Raw genomic sequence first — 17,620 nt, forward strand, 5'->3', positions numbered from 1 at the left:
TGTTTTCAATAAAGTCCATTACATGTTTTCCTGCTACGGACACAGTCTTCCTTGTGGGCCTAGGCTATATGCTATCCCCGATAACATTTGGGAACATAAGGAAGTACATTTTGAGAGAAATCCAGACAAATGTTTTCACACGGTGCTGTACTGTTGGCCTACAGTACATTCTAAACTTATTTACAGAAGCATTTGTTAACAATTAGGGTAAGGTTAGTCAGTCAAAAAGCACACCGGCGCAGAACAGGAATGTGACAGTTATATAAAGCATTATATAAACTATTCCAATCTTTATTTTGGTCATGTATTCATTAGGTGTGTAATGCAACGCTATGTACAGTTGAAGTCGGAAGTTTACATACACCTTAGCCAAATACATTTAAACTCAGTTTTTCACAATTCCTGACATTTAATCCTAGTGGGGGTTCTTCGGCTTGCAAGCCTCCCCCTTTTTCCTCCAAACATAACGATGGTCATTATGGCCAAACAGTTCTATTCTTGTTTCATCAGATCAGAGGACATTTCTCCAAAAAGTACGATCTTTGTCCCCATGTGCAGTTGCAAACTGTAGTCTGGCTTTTTTATGGTGGTTTTGGAGCAGTGGCTTCTTCCTTGCTGAGCGGCCTTTCCGGTTACGTCGATATAGGACTTGTTTTGCTGTGGATATAGATACTTTTGTACCGGTTTCCTCCAGCATCTTCCCAAGGTCTTTTGCTGTTGTTCTGGGATTGATTGCACTTTTCACACAAGTACGTTCATCTTTAGGAGACAGAATGCGTCTCCTTCTTGAGCGGATTGACGGCTGCGTGGTTCCATGGTGTTTATACTTGCGTACTATTGTTTGTACAGATGAACGTGGTACTTTCAGGCGTTTGGAAATTGCTCCCAAGGATGAACCAGACTTGTGGAGGTCTACAAAAAAAAAAATTCTGAGGTCTTTGCTGATTTCTTTAGATTTTCCCATGATGTTAAGCAGAGGCACTGAGTTTGAAGGTAGGCCTTGAAATACATCCACAGGTGCACCTCCAATTGACTCAGGCTAATTGACATCATTTGTCAGAAGCTTCTAAAGCCATGACATCATTTTCTGGAATTTTCCAAGCTGTTTAAAGGCACAGTCAACTTAGTGTATGTAAACATCTGACCCACTGGAATTGTGATACAGTGAATTATAAGTTAAATCTGTCTGTAAACAATTATTGGAAAAATGACTTGTGTCATGCACAAAGTAGATGTCCTGACTTGCCAAAACAAGTTTGTTAACAAGAAATTTGTGGAGTGGTTGAAAAACGAGTTTTAATGACTCCAACCTGAGTGTATGTAAACTTCCAACTTCAACTGTAGATGTAATGTATAGGTAACAAATTACTAAAGAAGGAGCTAGAGATAAATATAGTCTAACCAGAAAACCTGTTCCACCCACCCCCACCTTCCAACTGCCCGATTCTGCTGGTCTTCGAAGATTCTGCCATTATGCTCCTGAAGTTGCCGTTAATAGGCTACACCAGCGGTCACAACCTCATCCATTTGCAGTGCCACGTTATCGTACCATTTCTACTGATCTGCATTGCAGCCTGCAACATTGCAGCCTGCAGGTAGAAAATGTGCAGGTAAAATAAATATCCTATAAATCACATCGGCTATGAATGGCCTGTCAGCAAGGAACTTTAAACATTGTATCAACTATTAACTTTGATAGCACCATCAGGCTGGACAAACTTTAACATTGTATAAAATAATTTGGTCCCTCTGAGTTTTCCGTGCCAATAAGCTCCTGACAAACAGACACAGCTGTAGACTACCTTCTATCTGATCTGAGTGTTACATTTTTTTTCCCCTTTCATGCTGAGTGGTTGTCAAAAGGGAGAGAGGGCTGTAAAGATTTTTCAAATAGGCTACTTTGAGGAACTATTGTCATTTTCAATGGATGTAAAAACAGACTTTGTTTACTTGCTGTTTGAGGCGATGGTGAGTTAAGACAATCAGAAATAGTATCAGATCCCCAACTGGGCACATTTTATAAGCTATCATTTGCGCGCACGCCAGGTAGCCTAGGCCTACTTCTATGCGTAATCGGGTGCGTGTCCTTACTCAAGATTGACAGTAGCGCTCAAAACAAAAGACAAATAAATTGATAACTCGTAAATGTAATGAAATAAACCCCCCCCAAAAATGTTCACATGTAGCCTAGGTTGTGCACTGCAAACAATGTGTGCACTCCTACAATGACAACTTTAAGACTGTAATAATATATTGAATGCATAAACAGAAATTACCGTAACCAAACAAACATTGTAGAGTAGAAATTATGTGAATTAATGGTAAATGTGGTGTGCCATCCCCGCGGCCTCACTGTTCACTGAGACAGCTGTGAATCAGACAGCTGTGAATGTCTCGTGTGCCATGCATTCTTTTTTATATATTTGCCACTAGTTGACAACAACAAAAATCGTATATATTTGCCACTGGTCGACCAACAACCTATCGACCAAACAATCGACTAAATGGGATTAGCCCTACTTTAAGAAAATATCTCAGTGACTTTGAAAGAGGGGTCTCAAAGGAGCATAGAGGGTTTAAAGTGTGTGTGTGTGCATGCTCAGGCATGAGATTTCAACCAAATTGAACCATTATGGGAGATTCTGGAGCAGTGCCTAAGACGGCGTTTTCCACCACCATCAACAAAACACAAAATTATGGAATTTATTGTCTAAAAATTATCACATCCCTCCAGTTGAGTTCCAGACACTTGTAGAATCTATGCCAAGGCACATTGAATCTGTTCTGGTGGCCCAATGCCCTGTTAAGACATTATGTTGGTCAGGGTTCCCATGGGTCCTTGAAATCCTTGAAAGTTTGTTAATTTGAGAGAAAATCCTTAAGTTTTTGATAATATACATAAATAGACATGGGTCATTGAAAGTGCTTGAATTGATATATTTTGTGCAAGAATAGAAATTGCAGTTCTTTAGATTAATTATTTTGTAACTTAACGTCAGTAACAGACTGACCACACCGCTCACGTCGCGTGCGAGATGTAGAAATCTATGTTATTCAATTATTGCACCCACACTGCTCGCGCACGCCAACGAGCGTCTGCCAAGGGCTAAAATACAAATCAGTTCTATTTCTGATGCAGATGCTCTGCAATTCCTGCCTCTCCCATCTCCTCATTGGTTTATAGAAGCAGGTACCCACATGCCATCTCCTCATTGGTTATACCCATCTCCTCATTGTTTATACCCATGTGGGTGACTAAAAGACGAACAAGGTCAGTGGCGGTAATGCACCTAATTTATGAAAGTTGTCAATCGCAATGTAAAGTCAAGAGAAGAAAAGGCCTGGAAGGAAGAGAGATGACTAGAAACGATTCGGTGGACCGTTTTATGTGTGGATTAATTGGCGAGTAGAGGACCTTGTGCATTTCAGGTAAAATAACAACTCAATGTTTATATCCCAGGACAAATTAGCTAGCAAGCTAAATTGCCATAAATGTTTAATGCTTTTCGACCTGTCCACAAATTAATATATTTGGTTCAGGGTTTGTTTTGATATTTTAACCTGCGTGTCGTGATCGCGTTTGGTGTGGGGGGACAAAAGTAATTTATGCACTATGGCGCACAATGGTTTGGGCGCAGCTCGATTTGGGTTTCGCGTAATAGGCTAAGTTCCGCTGTCTGCATGTGTGTCTTCCGCCGTCTGTGCGTCCTTGTTTCACGCGTCACCTGCCTCGCAAGTGCGACGGTCAGGTGCATGCATGAGTGATTGAAGTTGAATGATGCAGGTTAAATAGCGGCAAGGAAGCGAGAAAGCTAACGTTAAGTGAACCTCCAATTCTGCCTGGAAAATGTACATTCCAGGACTCGAGGCTCACCAAAGACATTTTACAAAGACTGGCTTGTTAAAGATCCGCGGGACATCCATATGGCCCGATGAAGAGCCTACAGCAAATCAATAAAAGTGCACGCCATGGGCGAAGCAGCTATGACGAGCCATGCTGCTGCAACATCACACATGACGGCACTGCACAAGTTAAAAGCAGGTAGGTCCTACCCCTGGTAACATGTAGAAAGGAATACAACAACCATAGTTAGTTACTAACGTTTGCTAGGTTGTTGTTAGCTAACGTTATCTAGATGTCAGTCAGTTCTCCCACAATCACACCTGTCAATATAGTGCTAGCTAGCTAATGTTAGCCAACTTGAGGCAAGCAAAGCTGGACAGTGAACATTTTAAAATAATTGACGATTTGCTGACATTGACTGAAAGTTTACATTTAGTTAAAGGACGTTAACTAGAGTCGTTAGTGACAACGTTTCATGACTAATGCTAGTTAACGTTAACCAGCTAGCTAGTCATTCATCAGACTTGGACACTTATTTTCTTACAGTTCCCACTCTATTGAACTAAGTGGAAAAGTCATCGTCATCTACATCACCACCTAGACAATCTTCTACAACTACTACCACATTCACCACCTCCTCAAGACAGTCCGTCATAACTTCCCAAAGAGGACACATTGTGGTGTCTGAATATGATGAAGTCTCACTACTCTTTCCACTCTAGTGAACGCACGGGTGAGTGGTATGGTTTATAAACTGTCACCTGTAACATGAAATTATTTTTAGGAACATGTTTGTTTTCATATTCTCTCTCTGAAACACGTTCACGCACAGGCTATAAACAGAAATAAGTGTTTGAAATCAATCTTTTATTTTTATTTTATTTTAGGTGTGCTGTTCTTAGTGATGTTCCCAGACAGTGCAGTAGCCAAGACCTTCGCATGCGGGGCAACAAAGACCAGCTATGTGTGCACAGATGGCTTGGCTCTTCATTTCAGGCATTTGTTGTCTAAATAACTGTCTGCTGGGGGGGAGGACTATGTTTTTCTCTTTGATGAGAGCCTTAACAGAAAAACAGTCAAAGCAGTGTGACTCACGCCTGTTTATGGGATAAGGACAAAGTCGTGACAAGAATTTATGATTCTAAATCCATGGGACATGCGACTGCTTTGGACCTTAAAGCTGTCTAGGAGAAGAGCACCGAAGATCTACCAAAGGAAAAACATGCTTCATATCTCCATGGGTGGACCAAATGTAAGTTGGGCATTTTACTCAAAGGTTGAGAAGTCCCTCCTTGATTTTTATGTACACCTTATAAACATTGGCAGTTGCGGTCTCCATATTGAACATGGAGCGTTTCAGAAGGGAATGGAAGAAACCGAATGGAAAGTCGACAGTGCATGCTATGTACCAACTTCTGAAGGATACTCCAGCGCGCAGGGAGCACTACCTTAGCATAATTGGATCATCAGATCCCCCAATGCCACTTAGGTTTTGCAAGGCACAGTGGGTTGAAAATGTGCCCGTGCTTGAACGAGCTTTAAAGTTTTTACCCCATATGGCAACATGTGAAGGCTGTAGATCCAAGCACAAAGTCCTTTGAGGTGATTCAGGAGGCGGCTAAGGACCCTCTCATGACAGCAAAACTGAATTTTATCTTGTCATTGAGCAAAGAAGGGACACCATTCCTCCACACGCTACCAGAACGATAAGCCCATGGCGCCATTGTTCAAGCTGCTTAAGAGCTTGATAAGCAGATTCATTAAGCCAGACCTCATGAAAGAAGCGAAGAGCCCTCAAACTTCTTGATGTAGAGGTGAGCCAGTCATCCAATCACATCGACTCCTCACAGGTAGACTTGGGCTTTGTTACTTGAAGAATTGTGAGTGACTTGCCCGCAGGGATTTTTTTTTGCCGGAGAACATTGATGGACTTCAAAATCGCTTGCAAGAAGTGTATGGTCACAACTGTTAACAAACTCATTGAGAAATCCCCATTGAAGTACACTCTGGTCTTGCATTTTTCTTTGATCCAAGGGAAATGGCAGGCACAAATGGAAAGATGCTGTCTACAGCAAAATCGAAGATGGCCCTGACCTATCTTGTAAATGGTCAACGGGAGGAAGAAGATTGTGATAACATCATTTGACAATACTCACATTTTATTGATGACATTGTCCAGGCCCAAAACTCAGAGTTTGTAAACTTTGATCTTGTCCAAGACAGCGTGGACACATTTACATGAGTACATGTCAAAGGACAAAGAGTTCAGAAATCCTTGGAAACTTTCCTGCCAACTCCTCTTACTGTCACACGGGCAAGCCTCAGTAGAGCACATTCTCCATCAATCGGCAGATTGAAGTGGAGAACTTGAAGATTCATACGTAGCACAGAGATGTACAGTTGACCACATAAGAGCTGTGGGTGGCATACATAATGTGTGCATTGACAGATCGCTGCTGATGTCAGTGGCATCTGCAAGGCAGAGGTATGTGACGCATCAAGAAGAGACCGAAGAATGGATGAGCAAAAAACAGAAAAGACCTTATAGATTAACTTGAAGGGAAGAAAAAGACTGACAGTTGACATAAATGCTCGTGAGACCTCGACAGACAAATTTGCACTTAAAGCGGAGAGCACAGGCAACCTCACTCTAATTACCAAGTTCAATAGCCTGAGAAGTGGTGCAAAAGATAAGAGCTTAAATAGCTGAAATAGAAACACTACTCATCAAAAAAGTGAATGATCATGTTTTTGCTCTGCGACATGTTTCGTGTTGTTAAGCTGGTGCTAATGAAATAAACGGAGTTACTTAGCTCTTCAACTCGTAAATAAGTCTGTCTTTATCGCTCATCTTACACAATATATTGTTTTGCTGTGTTAGAAGGCAAGAGATAACGTAGTCTGCCATCACTGTAACACAGCACAATTTGAGATGTGTTCACACATTCAAGCGCCTCTTTTTAATTGTCTGTGAGCTTCTGTAAAGCCTGCTAGTTCTCATTATAATAATTCTCAGTGTTGTAACTGTAATTAACCTTGATCCATGTCTCAAACTATGCCATGTTGGGTCCTTGAATTGGGCCTGGTAAGGCCTTAAAGTCCTTGAATTTGATGTTTAAGAAGGTGTGGGAACCCTGGTTGGTGTTTCCATTATTTTGGTAGTTAGCTGTACAGTGTGTCCTGCTTATAGAAGTTTAATATGTCCCACACAGTGATCTCATCATGTAGGCAAGTTGCCTTTTTTACAGTATGTCTGATCTGCTTGCACAAGATGACAATGTGTGTTCCTGTCATGTGTACAGTTCCTGGTGTGTAAGCGCAAGTTGGAGAGCAAGAAGGAGGCCCTCCTGATTCTGTCCAAGGAGCTGGATACCTGTCAACAGGAGAGAGACCAATACCAGCTGATGGCCAACCAGCTCCGAGAACGCCACCAGGGACTCAAGAAGAAGTACAGGGACCTCATAGTGAGTCTACACCCTCGGAATAGGGTGATTTTGGATCAGTTATATTTTCAGAATTAGGGGAGGGGAATCTGATCCTAGATCTGTACCTAGGGGGAAACTTCACCCCGGGGCCACTACTTCACACTACTACTCCACAACTGCTCCTCACATTGCTACAATACCTTACTACTGCCAATCTCACACACACTGAATTACTACACAAGAGGGACATTAAAGGCCTCATTCAATCAAAAGTTGTATTACCGAGTTTTAATAATTCAAAGTGACACTTCTGGTATCACAAGAAATATGAAGATCAAGTTTGATTTGTTGCATGCTTCGTAAACAACACGTGTAGACTCAGTGGCATGCTTATTTATGGGCCCTTCCAACAATGCAGAGAGGAAAAAGATAAATAATAGAAAAATAATAACACAAGGGATAAATACACAATGAGTGTATTGATAACTTGGCTATATACACAGGGTACCAGTACTGAGTTGATGTGCAGGGCTACGAGGTAATTGATGTAGATATGTACAAATAGGTAGGGATAAAATTACTAGTCAACAGGATATACACTGCTCAAAAAAATAAAGGGAACACTTAAACAACACAATGTAACTCCAAGTCAATCACACTTCTGTGAAATCAAACTGTCCACTTGGGAAGCAACACTGATTGACAATAAATTTCACATGCTGTTGTGCAAATGGTATAGACAAAAGGTGGAAATTATAGGCAATTAGCAAGACACCCCCAATAAAGGAGTGGTTCTGCAGGTGGTGACCACAGACCACTTCTCAGTTCCTATGCTTCCTGGCTGATGTTTTGGTCGCTTTTGAATGCTGGCGGTGCTTTCACTCTAGTGGTAGCATGAGACGGAGTCTACAACCCACACAAGTGGCTCAGGTAGTGCAGCTCATCCAGGATGGCACATCAATGCGAGCTGTGGCAAGAAGGTTTGCTGTGTCTGTCAGCGTAGTGTCCAGAGCATGGAGGCGCTACCAGGAGACAGGCCAGTACATCAGGAGACGTGGAGGAGGCCGTAGGAGTGCAACAACCCAGCAGCAGGACCGCTACCTCCGCCTTTGTGCAAGGAGGAGCACTGCCAGAGCCCTGCAAAATGACCTCCAGCAGGCCACAAATGCACTCTGGAGTAGGTTTTTTCGTCAAGGACTTTCTGTAATTTTCTACGTTCATCTTTCCCTCGATCCTGACTAGTCTCCCAGTCCCTACCACTTTAAAACATAATGATGCTGCCGTAGGTATGGTAGGGATGGTATTGGCCAGGTGATAAGTGGAGCCTGGTTTCCTCCAGATGTGACGCTTGGCATTCAGGCCAAAGAGTTCGATCTAAGTTTCATCAGACCAGAGAATCTTGTGTCTCATGGTCTGGGAATCCTTTAGGTGCCTTTTGGCGAACTCCAAGCGGTCTGTCATGTGCCTTTTACTGAGGAGTGGCTTCGGTCTGGCCACTACAATAAAGGCCTGATTTGCGGAGTGCTGTAGAAATGGTTGTCTTTCTGGAAGTTTCTCCCATCTCCACAGAGGAACTTTGGACCATCAGATTCTTGGTCACCTCCCTGACCAAGGCCCTTATCCCTCGATTGCTCAGTTTGGCTGGGCAGTCTAGGAAGAGTGTTAGGGTTTTTTAACTTATTTCATTTAAGAGTGATTGAGGCCGCTGTTATTTTTTTACATTTCATTTTTTAATTAACATTTATTTAACTAGGCTAGTCTGTAAATAATAATTTGTTCTTAACTATGACGGCCTACCCCGGCTAAACCCTAACGGCACTGGGCCAATTGTGCACCACCCTATGGGACTCCCAATTCACGGTCGGTTTTGATACAGCCTGGAATCGAACCAGGGTCTGTAGTGACTCTTTTAGCACTGAGATGCAGTTCCTTAGACCCTGCGCCACTCTTGGATCTTCAATGCTGAAGAATATTTTTGGTACCCTTCCCAAGATTTGTGCCTCGACACAATCTTGTCTCAGAGCTCTAAGGACAATTCCTTTCGATCTCATGGTTTGGTTTTTGCTCTGTCTGTGGAACCTTATATAGACAGGTGTGTGCCCTTCCGAATCATGTCCAATCATTTGCATTTGGATTTACCACAGTTGGACTCCCATTAAGTTGAAACATTTGAAGGATGATCAATGGAAACAGGATGCACCTGAGCAAAATTTAGTGTGTAGCAAAGGGTCTGAATACTTATGTAAATAAGGTATTTCTGTTTAATACTGTCACGACTCCTACCGAAGGTGGCTCCCCTTCCTGTTTGGGTGGCGGTCGTCGTCACTGGCCTACTAGCTGCCACTGACTTTTTCCTCCCCCTCCTTATTTGTTTATTGGTTACACCTGTTTTTAGTTAGGGTGATTAGTAGGGCTTTATTACCCAGCAGGCCCGCCTGTTTTGTGTACTGTTTGTACATGCGTGTATGTCACGGTTCGTGGTAGTTGTATTTTCGGAACTATTTTGTTCCCTTTGTGTGTTGGGGCGTTTGGTTGGAGTGGCGTTGTTTCACCTTTGTGGTGATTTAAAAGTTACACTACTCTGAACTCTCTGTCTCCTGCGTCTGACTCTTTCCTCCACTACACCCCGGGCATTACAAATACATTTCCAAAAAAAAAAACTGTATTCGCTTTGTTATTATGGGGCATTGTGTGTAGATTGAGGGAAAACAATGATTTAATACATTTTAGAACAATGCTGTAATGTAACGAAATGTGGAATAAAGGGATCTGAATACTTTCCGAATGCACTGTATAGTACTTTATTTCTTTACATTTCATAATTTAATAACTAGTCATATCAATCATACAATTTTACCTTGACTTAAGCTAAGTGATCTGTCCTCACTATCTATTTTTTTTTTTCTTCTACATTCTAGGATGGAGACTCCAGTCTACCACCTGAAAAAAGAAATCAAGTAAGTCGACATCAATAGACGCCATGGCGTCAAAATATTTAAATGTTCTTACTAATTGTAGTAAATGTGTCGACTGAAAAGTAAATGATCAACCGTGTCAAATTGGATGACCACGGTAATGGTTTGCATTATGACTGTACTGACATAACACCCTTGGCCAGCAACTTCCCTATGTCGAGGACGTTATAGTATGCTAGACTACACAGCAAATTTGCGGTGTGTTAAAATCTCTGTGATGAGGTAAGTGTTGTCATTGTAATATCTGAATATTGATTCTAGTGGGGTTAACAGTGGGATCGAAATTGACGCCATATGCGGTGAGTAAATTAAGTGTTATTTGAATCACAGTGGAATCAACGCCAGTTGGTGTTACTGGACTGTGTTGCTTTAATTTCCATTAACTCTGAGTGAAAAAGACATGGGAGGGGCCTCATCATATTTCCCAGCATTCTTTGTTGCAGGTTGCTTTTTAGAATAGTTTATTTTAATATATATGTTACTGAATTAATTAATTGATCTTATGCTACACAAAGATTAATAAAAATTGGAGTAGTTTTAAAATATATATGTTAAGTGGTTGGACTTATTTCACCCGTTATTGAGATGGTTGTTCTAGTTTAGGTAGTCTTATTTATAAATCTCTCTACCTTGGCAGGCATTCTATCTGCAGATGCGGGTGTTTAAAAGTTCCAACTGTTGTATATCCTAAATGGATTCCAATAGGAATTATATAACACTTTGCAAGCCAGCAGAATATTACTTGCCGATGTAGCCTGCAAACCAGGAGTTTCAGACCACTGTGTTAGGGTAAAACTAGGCTGTCAAAGTCTGGTGTTCTTATTTTTCTGAGTAAATAACTCAAGAATACTAGAGAAGCTTTAACCAAGTGTAATCATTCCCAAAGGTTCTGTACAGCTGAAATCAGACAGCAAACATTTCAGACATCACAGTTTATATACATCTTACTTAAGACACTCCTCCTCCTTACAGTTTATGGCTCCACAGGAAAGAAGGTAACCAGATACTAACCCTGATTACTCCTTTAAGGGGAGCTGACCTCACCTCCTGATCCACAGATATCCATCTGTCTTCCCTATATCAACACATCGCTCTCCTCTCCTCCATCAAACACATTCCAAAGCCTTCTGTCTTTCTTCAGAGAACCATTAACTTCTAACATAGTCTCTTTCATTTCCTATCATTCATTTACTACCTCAATGATCAAAGTTTAGCCAATTCCAACAATGGTATTGTCAAAATAAATGTATGTGTTCTCATAAATAATTACATTTTTATTATAAAATATGACCTTACACACTAACTTAGTGAAGGCTACAGGACTGAAAACCATCGAATGCAACAATCATGTCTCTGTCACTAGAAAAGACCGTCGTGGGTGCAACAGGTACCTCTAAAATTCACTCAAGGCACTCTGAGAAATAAATATGCAAAAGGCTTTAGTATTAACACCCATAAAACAGTTACTGTAAGACCACAGGTGTTAATTCCATTAGACTAAGAAAATGTAACAGCGTCAGCTCTAATAAAGTGTACATTTATCAACAATATTCTGATGGTTCACATACACTTTAAGAAAGTGTTACATTTAACATTGTTGGTGTTAAAATTCTGATCTCAAATTTGCTGTGTAGATGTGAAAGAACAGTACCGTGCTTCTACACCTGCATTGCTTGCTGTTTGGGGTTTTAGGCTGGGTTTCTGTACAGCACTTTGTGACATCAGCTGATGTAAAAAGGGCTATACTGTATAAATAAATTTGATATCATGTACAGTTGAAGTCGGAAGTTTACATACACTTAGGTTGGAGTCCATTAACTTGTTTTTTCAACCACTCCACAAATGTATTGTTAACAAACTATAGTTTTAGCAAGTCGGTTAGGACATCTACTTTGTGCATGACACAAGTAATTTTTTCAACAATTGTTTACAGACTTATAATTCACTATCACAATTCTAGTGAGTCAGAAGTTTACATGCACTAAGTTGACTGTGCCTTTCAACAGCTTTGAAAGTTCCAGAAAATTATGTCATGGCTTTAACCTCTCTGGGATATAGGGGGTGCTGTTTCGACTTAGGGAAAATTGGTCTCCAAATTAAACTGCCTAGTACTCAATTCTTGCTCGTACAATATGCATATTATTGGATAGAAAACACTCTCTAGTTTCTATAGCTGTTTGAATTATGTCTCTGAGTGGAACAGAACTCATTCTACAGCACTTTTCCTGATATGGATTGAGATTTCAGAAATCTTGGCCTCTGGTCCCAGGTCAGTTTTAATGTCCCTGTAAATGCTATGAGGATACAAACACTGCCCACGCCTTCCTCTAGATGTCAGTAAGTGGTGACAATTTGAATGGAGTCGATTGCGCAATCAGGGCCTGTATAAAAGGCCAAAGACCAGATGTACCGTTCTTTTGCTCCCTGCGCCTGACGCACGATGGACGTCGGACCTGCTCTCTTTCCAAGCTGTTGTTTAGCCAGTAATTTATCACCGGTCATGTTTTTACTCGTTATAGGTGTTAAACATCATAAGGTAGTTAATTTAAACCGTTTTATAGCAATTTATATCCGTTTAGTGCGATTTTGAGGCATTGCTTTGTGATGCACTTTCAAGCGCCGGGCACGTTTCGGGGTCCCGGTCGAACGTTAGTGGGCATTTCGACGGACAAGAGGACATCTTTCCCCCAAAAGAAGATTAGACCCAAGAAAGGATACATTGCCCAAGATTCTGATGGAAGATCAACTCATAGTAAGAAATATTTAAGATGATAAATCGTTCTGTCGAAAAATGTTAAACGCATATTCCGCCATTTCTTTGGTATAGCTTCGCTTGGCGAACCCTGTATTGCACAGTAAGGATAATTTTAGAAATGTAGTTCAGCGATTGCATTAAGAACTAATTTGTCTTTCGATAGCTGTCCAACTTATATTTTTTTAGTCAAGTTTATGAATAGTTATTCATGAGACAAGATCACTGTCAAATATGGCGCCCGACATTTTCAGGCTAGTTTTGCTAGTATTGTCATTGTATAACCACGTTTTTTTTGTGGCTAAATATGCACATTTTCGAACAAACTCTATATGTATGTTGTAATATGATGTTACAGGAGTGTCATCGGAAGGTTAGTGAAAAAATGTATATATTTTGGCGATGATTACGTTATCGCTCTCTTTGGCTTGAATCGATGCTCGGGTAACGTTTGCACATGTGGTATGCTAATATAACGATTTATTGTGTTTTCGCTGTAAAACACTTAGAACATCTGAAATATTGTCTGAATTCACAAGATCTGTGTCTTTCCATTGCTGTGTATTTTTAAGAAATGTTTTATGATGAGTAATTAGGTAATACACGTTGCTCTCTGTATTTATTCTAGTCGAGTTGTGATGGTGGGTGCAATTGTAAACTATGATTTATACCTGAAATATGCACATTTTTCTAACAAAACCTATTCTATACAATAAATATGTTATCAGACTGTCATCTGATGAGGTTTTTTCTTGGTTAGTGGCTATCAATATCTTTATTTGGCCGAATTGGTGATAGCTACTGGTGGAGAGAAAATGGTGGACAAAGAAAAATTGTGTCTTTTGCTAACGTGGTTAGCTAATAGATGTACATATTTTGTCTTCCCTGTAAAACATTTTAAAAATCTGAAATGGTGGCTTTATTCACAAGATCTTTATCTTTCATTTGGTGTCTTGGACTTGTGATTTTATGATATTTAGATTTTCCTTTTCATTGTGACGCGATGCTAATCAGTGAGGGGGGGGGTTGGGGGTGCTTGTCAGTTGGGACGCTAGCGTCCCAACTATCCCAGAGAAGTTAAAAGCTTCTGATAGGCTAATTGACATCATTTGAGTCAATTGGAGGTGTACCTGTGGATGTATTTCAAGGCCTACCTTCAAACTCAGTGCCTCTGCTTGACATCATGGGAAAATCAAAAGAAATCAGCCAAGACCTCAGAAAGAAAATGGTAGACCTCCACAAGTCCGGTTCATGCTTGGGAACAATTTCCAAACTCCTGAAGGTAATCACATTCATCTGTACAAATAATAGTACGCAAGTATGAACATCATGGTACCACACAGCCGTCAAACCGCTCAGGAAGAAGACGCATTCTGTGTCTTAGAGATAACGTACTTTGGTGCGAAAAGTGCAAATCAATCCCAGAACAACAGCAAAGGACCTTGTGAAGATGCTGGAGGAAACCGGTACAAAAGTACCGACATAAATTGAAAGGCTGCTCAGCAAGGAAGAAGCCACTGCTCCAAAACCGCCATAAATCCAGACTACGGTTTGCAACTGCACATGGGGACATTTTGGGCTTTTTGGAGAAATGTCCTCTGGTCTGATGAAACAAAAATAGAACTGTTTGGCCATAATGCCCATTATGTTTGGAGGAAAAAGGGGGATGCTTGCAAACCGAAGAACACCATCCCAACCGTGAAGCACGGTGGTGGCAGCATCATGTTGTGGGGGAGCTTTGCTGCAGGAGGGACTGGTGCACTTCACAAAATAGATAGCATCATGAGGTAGGAAAATTGTGGCTATATTGAAGCAACATCTCAAGACATCAGTCACGAAGTTAAAGCTTGGTCGCAAATGGGTCTTCCAAATGGACAATTACCCCAAGCATACTTCCAAAGTTGTGGCAAAATGGCTTAAGGACAGCAAAGTCAAAGTATTGGAGTGGCCATCACAAAGCCCTGACTTCAATCCCATAAATTTGTGGGCAGAACTGAAAAAGCGTGTGCGATCAAGGAGGCCTACAAACCTGATTCAGTTACACCAGCTCTGTCAGGAGGAGTGGGCCAAAATTCACCCAACTTATTGTGGGAAGCTTGTGGAAGGCTACCTGAAACGTTTGACCCAAGTTAAGCAATTGACAGGTAATGCTACCAAATACTAATTGAGTGTATGTAAACGTCTGACCCACTGGGAATGGGATGAAAGAAATTAAAGCTGAAATCATTCTCTACTATTATTCTGACATTTCACATTCTTAGGATCACCACTTTATTTTTACTGACCTAAGACAGGATTAAATGTCAGGAATTGTTTAAAACTGAGTTTAAATGTATTTGGCTAAGGTGTATGTAAACTTCCGACTTCAATTGTACATGTCATTCACTCTATCAGTTGAATTTGGCCCAGCTGTTGAGAGACTCCAGAGAAAGGAGTAAGCAGCTGTCTGAAGAGGTGAAGGAGCTGAGTCAACGACTGGCTGAGGCCCAGGGGGATAACAAGGTATGATGTCCTTAAGGGATGGGGTCAATTCTATTTCAATTCAGGAAGTAAACTGAAATTCAAATTTTCATCTTTTTAACATTTTTTCAGTTTACTTCCTGAAAGTGCAGCAATGGTTTACGCACATTTGAAATCAAACAGTGGAGTTACTGTCGGTTGCATTCCAAATTGAAATGGAATTGACTCTGTCCTCCCCCTACCCTCCCACAGCTCCTGCGGATGACCATAGCCAGACAGAGGTTGGGGGATGAAGAGGTGGGGGCAAGGCACTTCCAGGCCTACGAGCGGGAGGACCTGGTCCAGCAGTTGGAGACGGCACGAGAGCAGGTGAGGAATGGAAAGGTTGTGCCATAATTTGTGTAACTGTTGGTATCTGAACCCCGGTCTCCCACTCAGGAAACAACCACCTTTAACATTAGACCAAGAGGAAATTCCAGGGCAGGGCTACCTCATTGCAAAAGTGAGTCTGATTCACCTCTGCTACATTTGGTTGAATGGTAATGCGACTAATTGCATTGGACCACATGTCACTCTAGAGACCAGGGTTCAATTCCCCGGTCTGAACTGTTTCCACCCTCATCTGTCTCTCCTTTTTACTGTCTTAAAGACATTTTAAAATTCTGAGCAAGACTGCATTTTTCTTTTCTTTTTTTTCTTTTTTATAAATCAAAGTTGTAGAATAAGTTGTCCTGCAAAGAGGGTATGGTGGTGGGTTAAAAGAAGGCAAGCAAGTGTGAGGAACATACATTGGGTGATTTTGGAAACCACACCAATGGCAGAATGAAGTTGTACAGATGGTTTTAATATTTTCACATAGCAAAATAAGAGATCAATTGTCACAATACCATATTCCCAACCAACCATAATTCAGCCTATGTTGCCCACTCATTACGCAAGGCAGTGTTGGAGGTTTGCCAGTCACAATCTGTAATATTATAGGTATTTACAGTGGGGCAAAAAAGTATTTAGTCAGCCACCAATTGCAAGTTCTCCCACTTAAAAAAGATGAGGCCTGTCATTTTCATCATAGGTACACTTCAACTATGACAGACAAAATGAGAAAAAAAAATCCAGAAAATCACATTGTAGGATTTTTTTATGAATTTATTTGCAAATTATGGTGGAAAATAAGTATTTGGTCAATAACAAAAGTTTCTCAATACTTTGTCATTGCCAACAAAGGGTATATAAGAGGTCAAACATTTTCTGTAAGTCTTCACAAGGTTTTCACACACTGTTGCTGGTATTTTGGCCCATTCCTCCATGCAGATCTCCTCTAGAGCAGTGATGTTTTGGGGCTGTTGCTGGGCAACACAGACTTTCAACTTCCTATAAAGATTTTCTATGGGGTTGAGACTGGCTAGGCCACTCCAGGACCTTGAAATGCTTCTTACGAAGCCACTCCTTCGTTGCCCGGGCGGTGTGTTTGGGATCATTGTCATGCTGAAAGACCCAGCCACGTTTCATTTTCAATGCCCTTGCTGATGGAAGGAGGTTTTCACTCAATCTCACGATACATGGCCCCATTCATTCTTTCCTTTACACGGATCAGTCGTCCTGGTCCCTTTGCAGAAAAACAGCCCCAAAGCATGATGTTTCCACCCCCATGCTTCACAGTAGGTATGGTGTTCTTTGGATGCAACTCAGCATTCTTTGTCCTCCAAATACGACAAGTTGAGTTTTTACCAAAAAAATCTATTTTGGTTTCATCTGACCATATGACATTCTCCCAATCTTCTTCTGGATCATCCAAATGCTCTCTAGCAAACTTCAGACGGGCCTGGACATGTACTGGCTTAAGCAGGGCGACACGTCTGGCACTGCAGGATTTGAGTCCCTGGCGGCGTAGTGTGTTACTGATGGTAGGCTTTGTTACTTTGGTCCCAGTTCTCTGCAGGTCATTCACTAGGTCCCCCCGTGTGGTTCTGGGATTTTTGCTCATCGTTCTTGTGATCATTTTGACCCCACGGGGTGAGATCTTGCGTGGAGCCTCAGATCGAGGGAGATTATCAGTGGTCTTGTATGTCTTCCATTTCCTAATAATTGCCCCCACAGTACATTTCTTCAAACCAAGCTGCTTACCTATTGCAGATTCAGTCTTCCCAGCCTGGTGAAGGTCTAC

At 41.3% G+C, this 17,620-nt stretch overlaps 1 protein-coding gene across 7 annotated transcripts in view; it reads left to right on the forward strand.

Annotated features, from left to right (window-relative positions):
• The window catches only part of LOC129855746 (coiled-coil domain-containing protein 149-like), a 34,091-nt gene that overhangs the window by 635 nt on the left and 15,836 nt on the right, over positions 1-17,620 (forward strand). For 2 of the 7 annotated variants that reach the window (XM_055923731.1, XM_055923733.1), the window contains exons 2-8: positions 3,861-4,042; positions 4,391-4,577; positions 4,732-5,096; positions 7,147-7,308; positions 10,188-10,226; positions 15,391-15,498; positions 15,709-15,825. In XM_055923731.1, the coding sequence (XP_055779706.1) occupies positions 4,980-5,096; positions 7,147-7,308; positions 10,188-10,226; positions 15,391-15,498; positions 15,709-15,825 (543 nt within the window). In that variant the 5' untranslated portion in view covers positions 3,861-4,042; positions 4,391-4,577; positions 4,732-4,979. Of the gene's footprint in view, positions 1-3,860; positions 4,578-4,731; positions 5,097-7,146; positions 7,309-10,187; positions 10,227-15,390; positions 15,499-15,708; positions 15,826-17,620 lie in introns of all 7 variants that reach the window. The other 5 variants (XM_055923734.1, XM_055923735.1, XM_055923732.1 and 2 more) reach the window with 4 other exon arrangements.

This window comes from Salvelinus fontinalis, chromosome 5, assembly GCF_029448725.1.
Source record: "Salvelinus fontinalis isolate EN_2023a chromosome 5, ASM2944872v1, whole genome shotgun sequence".
Taxonomy (NCBI): Eukaryota; Metazoa; Chordata; class Actinopteri; order Salmoniformes; family Salmonidae; genus Salvelinus; species Salvelinus fontinalis.